Here is a 21,103-nt window from a genome sequence, read left to right as displayed (position 1 = left end):
CTTGTAGCCCAAAGGTGGAGGGAAGGCTACATTTATAAAGATTAGGAACTTTCTGAACGCTTGCCCAGGGATGACACTTCACTTGCCCTCAGCAGTGAGCAGGAACACTGGTATTCGTTAACAGCTATGGAAGTTCTGACGTACTCTGGGGCAGCCCGAAAGGAGAAGCCTGGTGGCAGCCAGGTGAGGCTGTGTGCCCACCAATGACTCTTGTACGGATGTCCCGCCTCGGCCTACCTGTAGCGCTGCCCTCCCAGGGCGCAGAGAAGAAGTTACACTGGATGTAGATCTGGTGAGACATTCTCAGGCAGCCAGACTGCTATCTGGTGTCAAACTTGTAGGAGTGCTTCTCCAAGAACACTGGGTTTGCGTAGTCATGCTGCCACGACAACAGTGAGGTCATCGATACCCAGTGAGGTCACGTACGGAATCTTGCAACTTGAGGGGCAGGCTTCAGGCTCTCTTGTGGAAGAGAGCAGGGTGGAGGCAGAGGGGCACCCTACCTGGCCCTTCCATCTAGCTCTCCGTATCCATGCCTTAGTCAAGTTGCCATTTCCTGAGGAATGTACCTGTGGGATGGCACGGGAGGGCAAGAGACCCACATTCTGACTTTGGCTTGAAGGGCAAGATTAACCTAAGGGACAGCCAGGGTGTTTGGCACTGAGCCTAAGGATCCCACAGTTGGAAAGACAGAGATTTGTGTGGACTAGGGAATCAGGGAAGGCTCCTTGGCAGTGCGCCTGAAGGGCAAGGGGACTTGGGACCTATGGAGAGGAGAGGGAAGGCACTCCAGGTGGGAAAAATAAAAGCAAAGACAAGTTCTTCTTAACCTTGCCCTGCCCCAGATGGTAATTCATAGAAACTTTGTGATTTTACAAGTAAGACTTCAAAAAACCAAGAGGTTAAGGGGCCTGTAGATGACCCAAGCAGTGGAAAGGTGTTCTGCTCAAGGGTAGGCTTTCCCCTTGGGACTCTGGATGTGTAGCTGGTAGGAATGTGAGGAGAAGCTCATCACATTTCAAAGTCACTCTGGGAGGACGTTACAAGTGCTCTAAGGCAGAGTGAGGGGCCCGAGTGACTTCACAGAGTAGGAATGAGAGCCCATTTTAATATGAATTAAAAAAACATGACAAAATGACATAACACAGAGTGATAACCTAATCATTACCCTCCACTCCCTCAAAAAGGCAAATCAGGACTATCCGACCACCATGAAAGGATACGTGGGCTCAGCGGCAGCCCAGGTGAAAAACAACATCAACACTGTACAGAGATGTTACTAAAAGACAATTTAGTTCTACTCAGAGTGGGAGGAAATATACAAGTGTCCTTAGCCTGATGAGACCCACAGTAAGGAACCACGTCTGGGAGGCAACCTTTGATACAGTGTGTCCAGGAACTTTCTAGCAACGAGAGATAACCTTCCTCAGGAGGGGGCTCCCTGTCACTGACCTTGAATAAGCAAAGATGGGACATTGTTTACTGGGGGTGTTGCAGAGGAGGTGTACCAGGAGGTAGAGACTATCTGGGCTCTCATTTTAGACGATGGGCAACTCTGGTGGGGAACCACAGCACCTTCTCTCTTAATTTTATTGAATCAGTGTAGTCTGTGTGAGGACATTTTAAGTCCGCCCTAAATAGAGTAGTCTACGTCTGGAAGTGATAAACTGTGAAGGGGACGGCTCTGGAGGTTCATCCTGGCAGGTGGACCATCCTGAGACCACTCACATTTTCCAAAGCTCCAGAGAGACTCCATGTTTGGAGTATCCCTCTGATCTGGTGAGGATCTGATGATACCGTCGCAGTATCTGGCCAGGCCTCTAGCGAAGGCCGAATAGCATAGACGAATGTTCTAGCAGCTTTAAGAGGGCTTCAGACTCACTTGGGGATTCCACAAAACAACTTAAAGATACTTTAACGTGGATTCTTGGGTCAACTGTTACGCAGATCTGGAGTGGGGCTCAGAAATCTGCTTTTAACACTAATCAGGCTTCCTAGGCAGTTTGGCCCCAGTGGTGCATGGATAGAGTGACCAAATTAGTGTCTAAAGTGGGTGTCGCTTTTCAAGAGTGAAAGTGGGCAGTATTAGAAACTGCATCAGTACAGATGTAAACAAGTAATATTCAAGGAAAACAGAGATGCATAGTTATTTTATGCATGAGTCACATTTGAGAAGAGCTAGAATGGTGGTTAAGAATACAACACAACCCTTGCTGCAGACAGACCAGATTCTGTCCTACTTGTGTGGTTTTGAGCAAGTTGTTTTTTCCCCCCTGAGCTTGTTTCTTCATATGGAAGAGAAAGCTATGACTGTACACTTTGTACAATATTCTCTTTTGGCAAAGTTTGCCCTAGGTCCCTTTCTAATCTCTGCAAACATCGTTTTCTGTGTGCAAGTGTTTTTAGGTTATTTTGTAGAGTATTGTATTTAAGCCTCAACTGTTCATTACTTTGAGCAAAGCTTAAATAATGCTGCAGAAACTGCAACCTGGGAGATAATGAGGATGCAACATGCTTATTTTGACTGTTTTTTAAAACAGTTTAAGCCTTTCTCCTCTTCCTCTGCCCTGAAGAGATGGGAAAGAAGGTGAGCCTGGAAATACACACCAAGCAATACTTCTGTGTCAGTCTGTCTTTTTTTGTTCTGCCTGTACTTCCCGAGAGATTTCATCGAGAGTACTCAAGCTTGCCATAGGTACTATTGCTGAAGAAAATTTCTCTCTAGTGCTAGTCACATCCCCTTTCCTTTCTGGGAGCGTAATGGGCGTTTTGTGGACAGGAAATAAAATCTAAATGTTTAGAAACTAAAACATCAATTTCGAAGAGCCTTTATCCTAGGTTTGTATAGTTCGCAGTGTGAATCTATTCACATTCCAGGGACCTGCTCCAATGGTACCTATTATTAGGGAAGACCCATAAAAACATCATTTATTTTTAGAAATCATGACATAATACACAGCCAAAATCAACTTTATTTTTCATGAGTCACGTGAAAGACGAGAGCCACGCTCAGTAGCTCCAGTGCTGGCCAGCAGCGTACCTTTTCGAGCTAGACAGCAGCTCACCAAGCCTTCAGGGAGGTGACTGGGCAGGCGCAGCATGTCCTACTCACAAGTGTGTACACCCACCACTGGCACATCATTTAAACTAGCTGCAATCAAGGTTGCTGGGATAAAGTCTCTCTCACTGAGGACCCTAGTCCTGGAAGGCTTCTCCGGCGAGCTGCCAGCTCAATCATCTGAAACAGATTCACATCCCAGGGATGGGTCACAAAGCTGATTATGGTGCCCGACAGCTTGCTCCCCACACGGCCCACCCTCCCTGCTCTGTGGATGAAGTCCTGCAGGGTGAGGGGGAAATCGTAATTGATAATTAGTTCCAAGCAGGTGCTGTCCAGGCCCGGAGAGGCTATGTCTCTACAGAGAGTCATGTCTTGGGAGCACCGATTCTTCCAGGCACCCGAAGCAAGCGGCGCGGTCTCCCAAATGCCCAGCGTGAGGCGCGCCGGGTGGTTCAACTCCCGTCGCCGAGCCGAAATCAGCAGCCGGCCAGATCGCACCAGCGCCACCCGCAGGGGTCCCCGCCGTTCGCTCTGCTGCTGTTCCTGCCGCCGCTGTAGAGCCCGCGGAATGCCCACCACGGGCAGGGGTTCGTCGGCTCCGCGGGCCGCCAGATCCCGTGGAGGCACCCGAGGCAACCTAGACACATGCGCAAAGAGCCGCAACGACAGCGGTACGACCATCTTCCTCTCGGGCAAGCGGAAACGAACGGCGGTGACGTTTCGCGCATTCCGAGGATTTGAGGACGGTGTCCGGCGCGGCTCAGTAATGCTCGTATAGTTGGAGAACTGTGAAGAGGTAGGGACATTCTGTGGAGTTACGCGGCGGCGAGGTCTGTAGGTCTAAACAGGGAATGGCAACGTCCAGACTCGGGCCTACCTTGGGGAACGGTGCGCGACGGAGGCAGGACCGGGGTTGAGCGATACGCGGCGATGAGTACCTGGCGTTCTGGACCCAGCAGGGCAGAAGTCTTCTGGCGATTGGGTGTCCGATCCCTCTGATTCTCACAACGCCCTCCCCTGTGATGGCTTGTCCAGTGCTGGTCTTCCGCAGTAAGTAACGAGGGTGTGGTGGTATCTTCCCAGATATGCTTGCCGCGCAAGGTCTCGTAATGCTTTTTAGAGTCTGAATGAATGGTCGGGTCCCGGGGCCGAGACAAGGGCCAGGTATGTCAGATGTATGCTTAAACCCACACACACGCACACACGCCTCCTGGAGAGCTGAGAGCCCAGAGGGCAAGCTCGGGGGTTTTCCTCTGTGAAGTAGTAGGTAAGATCTTCGGGCTTTACTTCAAGTAGGTTCATCTCTTCACATTTGTTTCCTTCCTTTGCAGGCGAGGTTCACTCTCCATTCCCTTGTGACCGTTCCCAGCTTCTCGTCCAGAACCCACCACACTGGCAGTTCCACTCAACCTCCACTGCCTTCCCAGTGAGATACCTAAATTGCTTGAATAGCAGTGAGGAGGGTCCTTCTACACCAGCGAGTGATCAGGTAGGTGGCTTATCTCACATAGTGCTGTTCAGGCAGAAGATTTAAGGTTGCAAAATAACCCCTACACTATTTGTACTTCTTGAACAGACGTAGAAAATGGGTGTTAGATCTTTAATGTAGTCCCCAGTGCGTGGGGTGGGAGTAAGATAAATGTGGTTTAACCACCTGGGAGTTTCTGAATCTGTGGGAAAAGTGTTTTAGTTATATCATATACCGTTAAAAAGATGAAGACTTTAAAAATGTTGAATACCTTTTTGATACACAAGTAGACTTTCTGGAGAGTCACGTGTTAGACCAGCAGAGGAGAGAATTTTGAGTAGTGACAGGTGCACAGAGTCATTGGCTAGAGCAGTGGTTCCTCAAATGAGGGTGTTTTTACCCCCTTCCTCCCCACTTGGGACATTTGACAATGGCTAGACACACTTTTAGGTGTCATATCTGGGGAGGCACTACTGACTTTGAATGGGTGGAGGCCAGGGATGCTGCCAAATATCATACAGTGTGGGGGCAAGTCCCCCCCCTCCGCAACATATTACTTGGTCCAAAATGTGAATAGTGCAAAGTTGAGAAACCGTGGATAGAGGATGAAGACTGCAGAGAGGCTGAGGTCACCGCATGTACTCTCGCTTCAGGTAGGCACATTTACCAAACTCTTGCACTGGCTGCCCCATCCCCAGAATCTGTAGAGGCCCACTAATGCCATTGCTTGTCACACCCTTGGAATCAGGAACCTTGGAGTTCCCTGAAAGTTTTAAACACAGGAAAGAGTGATTTAAGAGAGTGAAGCTGGATTAGTTTTTGGGAACAAAACTGTCCTCTTGTATTTGGGGACTCTGCCAGATGGAAGAGAGATGAGGTGTGCTGTGGAGTGTACCATTCTGGAAGGCAGAAATGAGACCGATGGGTGATAGGCAGATTCTGAATTTGATATAAAGAACTGCTGTAGCAACAAGAATTGCCCAGATCTGTTCTAGAGCCCTGAGCTTTCCATCATTGAAAAGTTCATATATAGGCCAGCTGAGCACTGAATGGTGAGAAGATAGAGGGGAGTTGATATAAAGGATAAGCCAAGGTACTGTGATTCTATACCATTTCTATGAGTCTTTCCAAGAACTTGGGGCTCCTTGTTCTTCAGCTAAAAAACTCGTTGGATGCCTGACCCAACAGGTTTCATCCATTTACTTGTGTACTATTTTTCAGATATAAAACAAAGAACTGCCTTGTACAAAGCCAGAACAGATACATTGACAGAATCATCAGGAAGGATAATAGGTAGGTATGTATTTGCATTTGGATTTTGCCCACATAATTGGGGCAGGGTAGCTGGTTCTTATATGGCTGCTTTCTCATCATGCTTAAGCCCCTAGAATACTTTAAAATCTCACAGTGTTTGGAGTCCATCTGAGCCTATCTTTGCTCTTGGTCCCTAATTTCTCCTTGTTAGTTCTCTCTTTAGAGAGAACTTGAGTCAGAGATTATTTCATAAGGGAAGTCCTTCCTCCTCAATCTGCATCAGAACCTTCCCTGCTGACATAGACTCCTATAACCTCATGCAACTGCTCTTCATGGTCCTGGACACAGTTGTAACTTCACATATATTTGTAAGTTTCCATTATGAAAGCCTGTCTTCTACTGTACATTTTTTTCTCACCTCACTTCATCATTTTATCTCTAGTGCAACCAGTGCTTTGCATATCATAGGGGTCCCATAAGTGTCTGTTGATGAATAAATTTAGACATGGGAGGCAGCTCAAGAAAAAAGGTTGACTTTTTTTTTTTTAGAGGGCGTATCTTATATTTATTGATCAAATGGTTGTTAACAACAATAAAATTCTGTATAGGGGACTCGATGCACAATCATTAATCAGCCCCAAGCCTAATTCTCAACAGTCTCCAATCTTCTGAAGTATAACGAACAAGTTCTTACATGGTGAACAAATTCTTACATAGTGAGTAAGTTCTTACATGGTGAACAGTGCAAGGGCAGTCATCACAGAAACTTTCGGTTTTGATCACGCATTATGAACTATAAACAGTTCAAATATGAATATTCGTTTGATTTTTATACTTGATTTATATGTGGATCCCACATTTCTCCCTTTATTATTATTATTATTATTTTTTTAATAAAATGCTGAAGTGGTAGGTAGATGTAAGATAAAGGTAGAAAACTTAGTTTAGTGTTGTAAGAGAGCAAATGTAGATGAGCAGGTGTGTGCCTGTAGACTATGTGTTAATCCAAGCTATACAAGGGCAATAAAACATCCACGGATGCAGAAGATTTCTCTCAAAACAGGGGGGGAGAGGTTCTAAGCCTCACCTCTCTTGATCCCCAATTTCTCACCTGATGGCCCCCCTGCGACTGTGCCTGTCTTAGGTTGTTCCTCCCTTGAGGAATCTTACCCGTCTCTGGCTAACCAGTCATCTTCCGGGGCCATACAGGGAAATGTAAAGTTGGCAAGTGAAAGAGAAGCAATATTGTTTGAAAAGGTTAGCTTTTTACTTCTTTGCATATTTATGCCCTGTGGCTTCCATGCCCAGAATTTGTCTTGAGGTATCTTTAGCACTTGGAGGAATTATGATACTCGGTAAATTCGATATGAGGCACGAATTCTATTTAAGGTTTGTAATTAGGAAGGAAGAAGAAAAGCTATAGAGGTAGCAGGCGGAAGAAAACATGGGAAGATTGATTATTTCTTTGACATATCTTCTTGTAGAGTAACTTCAGCATGTATAGGTTTTAAACTACTAATTAAATTGCACACACAGATTAACATAATAGGAATACAGTTACATAACCAAAGCAGAAGATTGACTTTTTTTACACATATTTAGTGTAACATACCCTTAAGACATCTGAGTGGGGGTGTGATTGAATATTTGGTGTGAGGTTGAGATACCTTGGAAAATTACCAGCTTCTCACCAATATTTTAATCCACGGGAGTGAATAAATTCACAAGGGAAGTGTGTGTGGAATTAGAAAGGAAGAAGGCCTAAGACTAAGGAGGAACCTCAAGATGTGAGCAGAGGAGGTAAAACCAGCAAAGAATACGAAAAAGCACGGGCAGAGAGGTAGGATAAAAATCAGGAGAGTGTAAGGTCAGGGACGCCCAGGGAGGAGAAACATCAAAGAGGAAGGAGGAGGCCCAGCCAAGTCACCGACTGTTAGCGAAACAAGGTTGAGGATGGATAAGTGTCTAGTAGATAGAGCAACTTTGAGGTAACTTTGGTTACTTCAGTCAGAGCAGTTTTGGCAGAGTGGAGGTGGAGGCCAGACTGGAATGGGCTAAGGAGTAAAAGAAAGAGGAGCCTGATGGACGGTGACTGCAATGGGGATTGTGGGGGGGACTTGGTGAAGGGGGTAGCCTACTAAACATAATGTTCTGCATGTGATTGTTGATTAATGATAACAAAATAGAAAACAAAACAAAACAAAACGAGGGGCCTGTAGTACTAACTCTGGGCAGAGCATACTTTGCTAGCTGTACGACTTTTTAGGGGGACCATATTTGCTTAGAATAAATACCTTTACAGTTATCTCTGGGATATGGAATTTTTAATTTTCTTTTACATCTGTTAACTCTACCTTCAGAGTATATTTAGAATGTGACCACCTCTCACTGCCTCGACTACCAGGTGCCCAGCCTCAGCACCATCATCTCTCACGTTGGCTGCCGAAGACCCTCCTAATTGATCTCTGTGTCTACCTGACCCCCAGTAGTCCGCTCTTCATATAGCTGCCACTGTGACTGTGGTAAAAAAAAGATGCTCAGTCACGCCACTCCTCTACTCAAAACCCTTTATTGGCTCTAATTTTGTAAAGAACTAACAAAGTCTGTAGAGTGTCCTACAAGGCCATATGTTGGGATCTGACGACCGTGTCCCATCTGCTCACTGCTGTCACATCAGGCATCTGACTTCCATTACTCTCTCTTCTCCTTTTTGTGCTCCAGCCAAGTTTGCCTCCTTGTTGTTCCTGTCACACACCCACCAATCAAGCTGCTGTCTGAGGGCCTTTGCACTGGCTGTTTCCTCTGCTGCGCACTCCTCCACTAGATACCAACTTGGTTAACTGAAATCTTGTCTTCTCATTGAAGCCAATATTGGGATTCTTTGTTTAAAATCTGAACCTGTGGAGGTAGTTCAAAGTTGCAGGGATGTCATGTGCAGCATGGTGAATATAGTTAGCATGACTATATTGTATGTTTGAAAGTTGCTAAGAGAGTAGATCTTAAAAATTGTCATGACAAGAAAAGAAAACTTATAATATGTGAGGTGATAAATGTTAACGAAATTTATTGTGATTATCATTTTCCAGTATACATATATCAAATCATTATGTTGTATACCATAAGCTAATATAATGTTGTATGTCAATTATATCTCAATAAATTGACAGAAAGTTTTAACCCATCCCCTGCATTTTCAATCTCCTTTCTCCCTGCTCTTTTCTTGTCTACAGCACTACCAGTTTTCCAGCATACTATATACATTACTTATTTGTTGTACTTAATGTTTTTTTCCCCCTCACCAAAAGGAAAGCTCTCCCAGAGCAGACATTTTTCTCTGTTTTTTTCTCTAAGGTATCCCAAAAGACCAGGAGAGTGACTGGCCCAGACTAGGTACTTAAGAAGTATTTACTGGATGAATGACTGAGCATTATTTTTATGTTCAGTGAAAAGGAAAACAAAGTAGTATGTGTTGAAAGGAAGAAGGAAAGCCTGCCCTGGATAACAGAAGAGGTTTCCTTCCTTTGAATTTCTCTTGCTTTCCCTCTCTTCAGGCTGTTGCAGAGGAGGAATGATAGTGGACAGCCTCTCACTGTGCTACCGCAACGAACTCATCTTAGCCCCTATGGTTCGAGTAGGGACTCTCCCAATGCGGCTGCTGGCCCTGGATTATGGAGCGGACATTGTGTCCTGTGAGGTAAGGGGCCCCCAGTTTCCCCAGAGAAGCTTCTTCGAGTGCAGGTTCTCCATGTGTGGGAGGGAGTGGTCAGGAGTAGGGAGTGGGGGCAGAATGGGCACTCACTTCACAGATGCTCACGGAAGGTCGCAGCGGGCAAGCACATGACACTCATGAGTTCTGTGAGCCCAGCTGAGGCCTGGAAGCCGGGGCAGCATAGAGGCTCTGTGGATTATGGGCCAGGTGAGTCGATGAGCATTGTGTTAGGTTGCTGCCCTGGAACCTATAGCAGTTAATACACATTGAATACGTGAATGAATGAACTCAAGGTTAGGAAGAGGAGGTCAAGGACCAGATCCAGGTGAGGGAAACTGGATGGGCTTGGTTTTGGGAGTCACAGGATTTTCTGGTGGTAGTAGCTAGCGGGTCAGTTACTTGCCAGTGTCTCTGGAGAATATTAGGACTTCAGACCCAGGTTTAGAGAGCATCTTCTAGGAAAAATAAAATTACGGGAGTAACTGATACTGGATAGTGGGAGAGTGTGAGCAGTGGTTCTCAGTTGGGCCCATTTTAGAATTTTCTGGAGAGCTTCCCCACAATCCTCAATCCCGATATGTCCCCTTAGTGGGTGTGAGAAGTTTTATGAAGAAGCTACCTAAGTGTGTCTTATATTTCCATCTTTAAAAGGCACTGGTGGTGGGATGAGGGCTGTGGCTACAGAAGGTCCACACGAAGAATCCCTGTGGTAATGGAATTATTCTGTGTCTTACTGAATTAATGTCAATATCATGGCTGTGATATTATACTACAGTTTTGTAAGATGTTACCACTAGGGGAAACTGGGTGAAGGGTACATAGTATCTCACATTCTTACAACTGCGTGTGAATCTCCAATTATCTCAAACAAAAAGTTTAATGAAAAAGAAAGCTACCAGTGAAGAGAAAAGGGAGGGCTTAACAGGGGATTTGGAAAGAATATAACCTTCTGTACTGGGTGTGTGTGTGTGGCACAAGGGGGCCGTGGACAGCAATTCATGATAGAGAAGTGAAAGAGTGAGAGAAATAGGCTACTTAAGAAAAGTGGCATGTCAGGCAGAAGTCCCAGGTCTGTTAGCTATGTCTGATGATGCAGAGAATCCACTTGTAAAAGATAAAGAAGGTATTTGATTTGAAAATTAGTTGATTGGAGGACAGCATTGTACAACAGATGGGAACACTTTCTGTAGTCAACAGATTGAGGAGGGAACAGCAAATGAGGAGGTGAAAATAGGGCTGCTGACTACCCTGCAAGAATTCAAGAGGTGAAAGGAGAGAGAGAGGGCAGGCAGGTAGTGGAGGTGAAGGACGCTGGGTGAAACGAGTTTTTTTAGGCTACTTGCCTATTTGTAGCATGAGGAAGGCCCCAGCATTGAGGGGAGGCCTGAAGATTTGGGGGATTAGTGGAGATGGGTAGGGCCAGGTCTTGGAGGGGACAGGATGAGGTGGTGGGACCTGCTGTCCTCTAACATAGGGTGAGGAGGAGAGGGAGAGGGTGATGGGAGCAGGGGAAGCTGAGGGGTTTTGCCTGAGAGACTTGGTTGACAAGGTGTAGGAATCCAGTCTTCTTCTGGAAATGAAGATGGCAGGTGTTGGACAGGGACCTGAGGGAAGAAAGTCAAGACGTTTTGGTCCTGTTCCTGTGGGAAGTGAGCACTGGGAGGTTTGCCTGGCAGCCAGGTGTGCAGGGTTGCCGGTTTGCAGCTTTATGGGAGGGAGAACCGAGAAGCCTGGCAGGGAGATGTCTGCGGCTGGGATTGCCATGATGGTATATATGGTAGGGCACGGCCCAGGGCATCTATACGGTAGGGCTGGGAAGGTGAAATGGGAGGGAGGGAATACGTGTTGTCTAGAGGTGAGAGTCAGAAAAGGAGGTTCTAGAGTTCAGGATTACAGAGGCCTGAGACCTGAGTCCTTAGTGATTTGTCAGAGTGAAGCTGACAATGTGCAAGAAACGTGCACTGGGCTGTTAGCGCACATCCACAAAGCGTTCAGGCTGCCAGACAAGCGCAGGGCAGGGAGGAGCCTGTTCCCTGGGCCAGTCCCCGGGGAATGCGGTAGTGTGCTGAGCATTACTGCCAGTCACTCATCCCTGAGCCCACGCTCAGGCCCCCAGGTGGCCAACCATGGGTCAGGTGTAGCGTTTCCTTTTCAGCACCCTCCTTGCCCTCCAGACAGGCCTCCTGGATTTGGAAGGGAGTTGGGAGGAGGGACTGTGAAGAATCAAGGACTCAGAGCCTGAGGACTGGGGCCAAAAAGCCCCAGTTCCAGAGAACTTAGACAGCTGTGAACCTGTCATTGCTTGTGATGCCCCCCGTCCTGCTCCCAGGATGATGACAGAGAGGGACATGCTAGCTCTTCATTCCACTTAGTCCACGTTTTCCAACAGGGTCCTTCGGGATGACTCAGACTCAAGGGTGAAGCCCCCTGCTTCTTCCCTGCTGCCCAACTCCCTCTGTGCAGCTGCACCCTCCCCGCGAGTGCTACAGGGCCCTGGGACTGTGGTGTCTCTCTCCTCTCTCCCTAGGCATCGCACCTTGTCTCCGTCCGTTATTTGCTTACTCTGATGGCCCTCCATGGCCCTTCTCTCCCTAATGTTGTGTTCATTGAAAGTAAGAGTTGGTCTTTACTTTTAATTGAGTGCTAGCCCTTTATGTTTAGATTCACTTATGTCTCTACTCTGGCTGTCCTGCTGGTTTCTTCAGTTGGACCAAGTGGTGGTAAGGGCCTCAGGCCTTTAGAGGCACTGGCTCTGCTGGGCTCAAATTTATGCTGGGGCCACATTCTGGGGGTTGTGAAAATTGAGAAGAAGGCCGTAGTGCCTACATGAATGTATTCAGCCCCTCGGCCTTCAGTTTTCCTGTGCAGGGAGCATTTTTCTGGGACTCCAGGAAGTGGTACTCACTTGGAGCTAGGTGGAGTGAAACACCAGGATTGGAGTGAGTGACTGCATGGCAGCAGTGCCTGTTCTAGCTAGCCACTACGTGTGGCGGGGGTCACAGAGCTGGGCTGGGCGAGCAGTGCTGTCTCAGGAAGCAGAGCTGACCTTCCAGGTTCCAGATGCTACAGCAGCGACCTCTTTGGGAATTCCTAGGGTCATTTCAAGCGCTCGGGAAGTCATAGAGCAAGGATTTATGTGCTGTCTTCAGTGTGTGGCCCTCCTAATTGGTCAAAACTTTTCCTAATGAGTGTGACCATTCCTTTCCTCCACAGCTCTGCTTGAGTTTGGAGTAGAGAAAACAGCGATTAAAAACCCTTTAGCATGTTTGATGGACTCTGGGAGAGTGAGTATGGCTTATGAACAAACAGAGGGGTCCCTGCTGGAAGGGACCTAGGCCCTCCACCCAGACCGAGCGGCTGTGGAGAGCAGAGGCAGGCTGGCTAGCGGGCCCCTGCTTGGTGTGGGGGGGTGGCTGGGAACTGGGCCCTGAGTACAGGGCATGTACAGTGTGGTGCCTGGTGCCCCCTGGTGGATGCAGAGTTGCTCTGCAGGCCTGCTGTCTGGATGATCTTACTGGGTTCACATGAGGTGGCCCATCTGTGGGACTAGTTAAACCACGACGCCCATCTCACGGGACTGATTATAGGACCTAGGGCATACCGGGCATGCAGGCACCTCCTTAGGACCTCTGCAAAGCCCTAGGCAGCTGGAGCTGAGGAAAGGGTGAATCAGCTGGGCAAAAGTCAAGGGAGCAGTAGTCTGATTCCCTGCCGAGTTCTGCCTTATTGACAGGAGTTTTGTGTGAGTTCTTCAGATGTTGTATATCTACTCCCTTTTATAAGAACAGTGGAACTCCAGTAGCCTCGACTGTGAGAGGAAATCCACCTGTTGAACTTAAACCTTTTAATAAGCAGAATTGAGGGAGAGAGCAATGTTCTTAAGAGGCCCTGAATACCAGAATGGGTATTTAAAAAAAATTTTTTTTATTGTGGTAAAAAACACAACATAAAATTTATCATCTTAACCGTTTGTAAGTGTGCAGTTCACTAGTGCTAGATACCTTCGTATTGTTGTGAAATAGATATTCAGTCCATTTTCATCTGGCAAAACTGAAACTTTATACCCATTAAACAACTACCCCCCCACCACCACCCCTAGGTAACCACCATTCTTTCTGTTGCTATGAATTTGACTACTTTAGATACCTCACGTAAATGGAAACATGCAATATTTGTCTTTTTGTGAGTGGTTTATTTCACTTAGCTTAATGTCTTCAAGGTTCATACACGTTGAGGTATTTAGCAGGATTTCCTTCCATTTTTTAGGTGGAATAATATTCCATTGTACATGCTGCATTTTGTCTGCCCATTCATCTGTTGGTGGACATTTGGGTTGCTTCCATGTTTTGGCAATTTTGAATAGTGCTGCTATGAACATATAAAATATCTCTTTGAGATCCCACTTTCAGTTCTTTCAGATATATATATATATACCCAGAATGTGGGATTGCTGGATCATGCGGTAGTTCTGTTTTTCATTGTATATTTTTCCTAGCAGTTGCACCATTTTACAATCCCACCAATAGTTCACAATTTCTCTGCATCGTTGCTAACACCTGCTATTTTGTTTTTGTGGGTTTTTTTTTTAGTAGCCATTGAAGTGATAGCTCATTGTGGTTTTGGTTTGCATTTCTCTGATGACTAGTCATTTTGAATATATGTTTGTATGCTTCTTGGCCATTGGTACATCATCTTTGGAGAAATTTCTATTCAAGTCCTTTGCTCTGAATGGGTAATTTTTTTATTTTTTATTTATTTTTATTAAAAAATTTTTTTTAATTTTGGTATCATTAATCTACAATTAGATGAGCAACATTATGTTTACTAGACTCCCCCCATCATCAAGTCCCCACCACAGACCCCATTACAGTCACTGTCCATCAGTGTAGTAAGGTGCTATAGAATCACTACTTGTCTTCTCTGTGTTGTACAGGCCTCCCCATGCCCATCCCCAAATTATGTCTGCTAATCATAATGCCCCTTTTACCCCCTTGTCCCTCCCTTCTCACTCATCTTCCCTGGTCCCTTTCCCTCTGGTAACTGTTAGTCCCAGAATGGGTAATGTTTACAAACTTAAAAAAATGTAAACTTTATAGAAAAGTTGCAGAATTAGACAAAGAACATTCATGTGCCCTTTACCGAGACTGACCTGCTGTTAACCTTTTGTTTGCTTTGTTTTGTAATTTGTGCTCTCTCTCTAATAAATATATTTTGTCTTAACTACTTCATACACTATGATTTCTTCTCAAATATTTCATTGATATTTTCTAGGAATAAAGTCATTCTTCTGTATGACTATCATTCAGCCTTCATCTTCAGTAAATTAACATTGATACAGTACTTTTTTCTAGTCTATCTTCCATATTCTTTTTTTTCAGTTGACCCAAAATTGTGCCTCTAATCATTTTTTAACATCTTGAGATACGGTTCTCATACTCTATAATGCACAAATTTAAAGTGTACAGTTTTATGGCTTTTAATATGTTTACAGAGTTGTACATCTAACAACTTTTGAACATTTTCATCACACTAAAAAGAAACCTTATATTCATTAGCAACACTCCGCAATTTCCCCTTCCCCTAGTCCCTGGCAACTACTAATCTATATTCTGTCTCCATAAATTTGCCTGTTTTGGACGTTCCATATAAATGGAATCATGAGCCATGTGGCCTTTTGTGCCTGGCTTCTTCCTTTTAGCACAAGGTTTTCAAGGCTTATCCATGTCATTGGCTTTATCAGTACTTCAGTCCTTTTAGTGACTGAATAGTAGTCAATTGTGTATAGACGTACCACCATTTTGTTTATCTGTTCATCAGTTAATGGTACATTTATCTGTTTATCAGTTAATGGACAAATTTCTACCTTTTGGTTATTATGAACTATGTTGCTGTGAACATTCATGTACAAGTTTTTGTGTGGACATGTTTTCATTTCTCTTGGGTATATATGTGGGAATGGAATTGCTGGAGCATGTGTTTAACTGTTTGAGGAACTAGCAGACTGTTTTCCAAATGTAAATTGCAAATGTACCATTTTACGTTCTCACCAGCGGTGTATGAAGTTAACAGTTTCTCTACATCTTTGTCAACACATATTATTTGTCTTTTTGATTATAGCTATTCTTAATGGCTGTGAAGTATATCTCGTTGTTTTGATTTTTTTACCCCTAGTAATTAATAATCTTGAGCATCTCTTTCTGTGTTTATTTGCCATTTGAGTATCTCTGGAGAAATGTCTATTCAAATTTTATAGGACATTTTAAATTGGGTTATTTGCCTTTCTATTCTTAGAGTTTTAAGAGTGTAGGAGTTCTTTATATATTCTGGATTCTAGACCTTTATCAGACAAATGATTTTCAAATATTGTCTCCCGTTCTGTGGGCTATCTCTTCACTTTATTGATAGTGTCTTTTTAAAATTAAAGTGTCATTAATATACAATCTTGTGTTGGTTTCACATGTACTTCACAGTGGTTCAGCAGTCCCCATGATTACTTGTATTGTGATTGTGAATTATTATGCCCTTTTATCCCCCTCCTGTAGTCCTGCACTATTCCCAACCCCTCCTGCTTGGTAACCACTAGTCACTTCTCTGTGTCTATGAGTCTACTGCAGTTTTGTTCCTTCTGTTTTGCTTTGTTTGTCTATTCCATAAATAAATGAAATCATATGGTATTTGTCTTCCTCTGCCTGGCTTATTTCACTGAGCATAATATACTCTAGATCCATCTATGTTGTTGCAAATGGCAATATTTCTTTTCTTTTTATGGCTGAATAATATTCCATTGTACATCTGTACCATGTATTGATAGTATTTTTTGATGTACAGAAGTTTTTAATTTTGATGGTGTCCAATTAATTTATTTTATTTTATTTTTTAGTGCTTTAGCTATCATCCGTAAGAAATTATTGCCTAATCTAAGGTCACAAAGATGTATAACTGTGCTTTCTTCTATGAATTTTATATTTTTGGCTCTTACATTTCAGTCTTTGATGGATTTTTTTTTTAAGTTTTTTTTATTTATTTATTTATTTATTTATTATGTTGTTATCATTAATCTACAGTTACATGAAGAACATTATGTTTACTAGGCTTCCCCCTTCACCAAGTCCCCCCAACATACCCCATTACAGTCACTGTCCATCTTTGATGGATTTTGAATTGATTTTTGTGTATGATATGAAGTAGGGGTCAAAACTCATTTTCTTGCATGTGAGTATCCAGTTGTCCAAGCAGTAGTTGTTGAAACACAGGACTTTCCCCAATGAATCATCTCGACACCCTTGTCAAAAATTGGCTGATCATTGATGTTGGGGTTTGTTTCTGGACTCTCAGTGCTATTTCGTTGTGTTTATATGTCTATAGTTAAGCCAGTATCACAGAGTCTTGATTATTGTAGCTTGTTTAATAGGTTTTTAGATTAGAAAGTGTGAATCCTCCAATTTTGTTCTTCTCTCTCAAGATTGTTTTGTCTAATCTAGGTTCCTTGCATTTCCATTATGAATTTTAGGATAAGCTTGTCAATTGTTGCTAAATGACAGCTAGGATTTTGATGGGGTTTGTGTTGAATCTGTAGGTCACTTGAGGGAATACTGCCATCTTAATAATATTAAGTCTTTGGATTCATGAACACGAATGTCTTTCCATCTCATATAGGTGTCTTTTAATTTTTCAACATATTTTGTAATTTTCAGTTCATAAGACTTTTGCTCTCTTGTTTTCCACCCTCCATTGTTTCTCAAGAGAAATCAGCTGTGAATCTTCCTGAGGATCTCTTGCCCATGATGTCACTTCTTTCTTGCTGCTTTCGAGGTTCTCTCTGTCTTTGGTTTTTAGCAGTTTGGTTATGATGTGTCTAGGTGTGGAGCTCTTTGAGTTAATTATACTTGGATTTGTTGAGTTTCTTGGATGTGTAGATTAATGTTTTTCATCAAATTTGGGAAATTTTATGCTGTTATTTCTTCAAATATGCTTTCTGTTCCTTCTCTCCTCCTTCTCCTTCTGGGACTCTCATTATTCATTTTGGCAGTGACTTTTTTTTTGATAGTATAATTATATAGCTTCTCATCTGAGTATATTTGTGTTTCTGAAAACGAGGGATATACTGAAGATTGTTCTCCCATCCAAGTACTAACCAGGCCCGACCCTGCTTAGCTTCCGAGATCAGACGAGATCGGGCGCGTTCAGGGTGGTATGGCCGTAGACTGAAGATTGTTTATAAACAAACTAAAGACTAAAAAAGAGTACCTGGATATTCTAGAGGTCAGGGTGGAAAGGTGGCATGGAAAAATACTGGTGATAAACTGTTATGATCATCTTAGAGGAAGCAAGCCACGTGGATTGGAGGAGGTGAAGGGAGCAGGACATATTTCAGATATAGGAACATAACATGTGACAGGTAAGAAAGAATAAGTGCATACATGATACGGCATTTTAAAACTAAATGTTGTTCAGAACTTTGGGTAGAAATGAAGAAAAAGTGACTTATAGATGGCCTTAATTTTCAGGTGAGTTAAAAAACTAAATTAATTTTAAAAAGAAGCAAAGAAAACAAATTACTTTCTTAAGTCTTTAATATAGATATATTTAGAACTAGAAGGCATCATTCATCGTGAAGTTGGGGGGCTCTCTTCTACAAAAGTAATGTATTTGTATGACAGAAGTTGAAGATGTGACGTTGATATAGGAAAAGTATTTGTGATAACTGAGAAAAATTCAACATCTGCCTTGACAAGGAATAGATTTTTTTTTTTCTGCACAACTTGCATAGATGTAAAAGGCAGTTTGCTGTGAAGATGCATGGTTGATAAACTCTCCCACATGGAAAAACAACTTTTTCACTAATTAAGGAAATACAGTGAAAAAAAACCTATCAGGTTCCATTCTGTACCCATAGAACTAATTAAAATGAATAAAATTGATAAACCATAGTGTGAAGGTGTGTGGGTGTGCAGGAACACTTCTGGTTTTGTTGGTGACAATTTAATTCTACACTGAACAAGGAGTTGGCCATCTGCTGCACATAAGGTGTTGAAGCAGGCATCGGCAGATGGTTAGTGAGCACCTGCAACATGCTAGATGATAGTGATTCAAAGATGAATGAGATAGTGTCGAGGTCCCAAAGGCTCTTTGGTGTAGTGGGGAGACAGAGAAGAAAATAAGACATTTCAAGGGCTGTTTTGCCTCAGCTCCTCTTCTTGGGCTCCGGCTACCTGGCCAAGGATACAAGACCCTTCCCAGGGTGGGCTCACATCTAATGGCAGATGTGTGACTGGCATTCAGAGATGTGGTAAGGGCCGTACAGGTGGACTTGGCAGATGGTTTTGGGAGTCCTGAGGACAGGTTACTTCTGGCAGGGCTGTGGCCCCAGTGATGGCTCGTCTCGCCTTTCCCTGCTCATTCCCGGCTGAAGCTTAGCCTGGCTATAGAGCTTCTGTTTACGTGTACAGGCCTCTTCTGCTCCCTTCTGTCTTGTTCCTGCAGCTTGGACCACTGGCTACAGGGACTCTGTTTGGGCTCTGTCCATACTTTCATTCTTGGGGCTTGGATGCCAGCCATGTATCCATGCTTGGTTGTGGTGATTTGTTTGGTCAGGCCTGGTGGGCATCAGACAATTGATGACCTGAATGCAATATGGAGAGGATAGCCACAGGAACACCTAGGTGGTGTATTACTCTCGATAAGGGTATGTGTGGGTGGGGTTGGGGGGGATGGATGCTATAGGGGCCCGCTGGCCACTTTAGCCCTACATGCTCCCATGAAGGGAGCAAAGGCCGTCATCTCCGCCTGGTTGGGGGTATGACTGGTTGAGGTGCATAGGGAGTTAGTATGGAGATGAGTACAGGAGTAGGAGTTTCTGTCTTCTTCCGGACCCCCAGAACCCCTGGACATGAGCTTCTGGGCAGTGTGACAGGTGCCTGGATCTTCTCATTTGTCTTCTACATCTGTGGAAATGACCCCTGAACAAAGCAGAACAGCCTTGTCTCCCATGAAGAGATGGAGGCTCCCAGTCCTTCAGGAGCCGAGGAGGCCCTCCCCGCATTTGTTTCCATACAGTGGTTCCCATGTGTATAGGGGTTTCAGACTTTTCTTTCTTGTGTTGATCTCACATCATCCTCCCTGTGCTTCTATTTACTAGTCCCACTTTTGTCCTTGGATATTTCATGGGAGCTCTTAGTCTGCCGTTCGCATAGGGATGAGGTGGCAGGTCCTTTGAGGAGAGGGACTGGGCTGAGACCAGTAGGTGAGGAAGGTGCCCAGGCGTCCACATCCTGGGCTGTTGTCTTCTCTTTGGCTCCTTGATTGATTCATCCTTCCCCAGGGTCCCAAGGGTGGCTCACTCAGGCTCCTGCCTGCCATGTTTAAGTGGGGAGGACAGCACTACATGTCCCAGTAGCGTATTTGGTTTTTGTTTCTTAATTTTTTATTAAGTATAGCTGACATACAACATTACATTAGTTTCAGTTGTATAGCACAGTGTTTTAACAACATGGTAAGTGTAGTTACCATCTGTCACCACACAAAGTTATTACAATATTATTTACTATATTCCCTAGGCTGTACTTTTCATCCTCATGACTTTCTTATTTAATATTGGAAGTTTGTACCTGTTTATCCCCTTCACCTATTCTGCCCATCCCTCCACTCCCATCCTCTATGGTAGCCACCAGTTTATTCTCTGTATTTATGAGTCTGTTCTGTCTTTTTGTTTGCTTATTCATTTGTTTTGTGTTTTAGATTCACATATAGTGAAATCATATGGTATTTGTCTTTGTCTGACTTATTTCACTTAGCTTAATACCCTCTAGGTTCATCCATGTTGTCATGAAAGGCAAGATTTCATTCTTTTTTTATGGCTGAATAATATTGCACTGTATGTGTGTACTACATCTTCTTTATCCATTCATCTACCAAAAGCCATGATTTGTTGTTGGTAGTAGGATGACAGCCTAATGGCCCCCATCAGGTGTGTGATGAAGGTCCTTCCCCTGTGCCCAGGGCCTACATGTCAGGACTGACAAGTGCCCTCTGATTTCTCTGCAGGAGCTGATTGACCTCAAGATGCTTCAGTGCAAGAGAGTCGTCAACGGTGAGTGTGGCTGGATGGTACCAGAATTGTGCATGTGCCTTGTTGGGCCCTCGTTGCCCTTGCCTGGGGTGACAGTGTCCTTTCAGGGTGCTCCTTGCCTGGCTGAGTAATTTTATGGATCACGTGCTCCCTTGAGAACAATCACTGCTCTCCAGAGAGCCAGGTTAAGAACACCTTCTACCCACAGGCTTGTTGGCATAGAAATTGCCAGGTTTCATAGTACAGGAGGGACCCTACATGCCCTGGGGTCAGGATGACTTCAGCACTAGTCCTGGCCCTCCCACTCCCTTGGGTGAGCTACATGACCTCTGTGCCTCTGTTTAGCTATAAAATGAAAATCAAAATCTCTGCTTTACTTAATTCATAAGGTTGGAGTGAGGATCAAATAAGATAAGGTACATGTAAATACTTTGCAAACAGAAGTGGTTGTGCTGAATTGTGCTTTTGCTCATTCTTTATTGATGAGGCTGATTCTGCTTTGCTTAGAGTTGTGGTGTTGTTTGAGGTTTTTGAAATGTATAC

At 44.2% G+C, this 21,103-nt stretch overlaps 1 protein-coding gene across 1 annotated transcript in view; it reads left to right on the top strand.

Moving 5' to 3' along the window:
• The first annotated feature begins 3,972 nt into the window (after positions 1 to 3,972).
• Positions 3,973 to 21,103, top strand: part of LOC130681043 (tRNA-dihydrouridine(20) synthase [NAD(P)+]-like) — a 47,073-nt gene continuing 29,942 nt past the window's right edge. The window contains exons 1-6 of the mRNA XM_057493073.1: positions 3,973 to 4,111; positions 4,393 to 4,550; positions 5,751 to 5,822; positions 8,188 to 8,305; positions 9,335 to 9,477; positions 20,536 to 20,581. Coding sequence (XP_057349056.1) covers positions 9,352 to 9,477; positions 20,536 to 20,581 — 172 coding nt within the window. The 5' untranslated portion in view covers positions 3,973 to 4,111; positions 4,393 to 4,550; positions 5,751 to 5,822; positions 8,188 to 8,305; positions 9,335 to 9,351. The remainder of the gene's footprint in view (positions 4,112 to 4,392; positions 4,551 to 5,750; positions 5,823 to 8,187; positions 8,306 to 9,334; positions 9,478 to 20,535; positions 20,582 to 21,103) is intronic.

Source organism: Manis pentadactyla, chromosome 15 (genome assembly GCF_030020395.1).
Source record: "Manis pentadactyla isolate mManPen7 chromosome 15, mManPen7.hap1, whole genome shotgun sequence".
Classification (NCBI taxonomy): domain Eukaryota; kingdom Metazoa; phylum Chordata; class Mammalia; order Pholidota; family Manidae; genus Manis; species Manis pentadactyla.
This window is presented reverse-complemented; position numbering and strand designations above follow the sequence as displayed.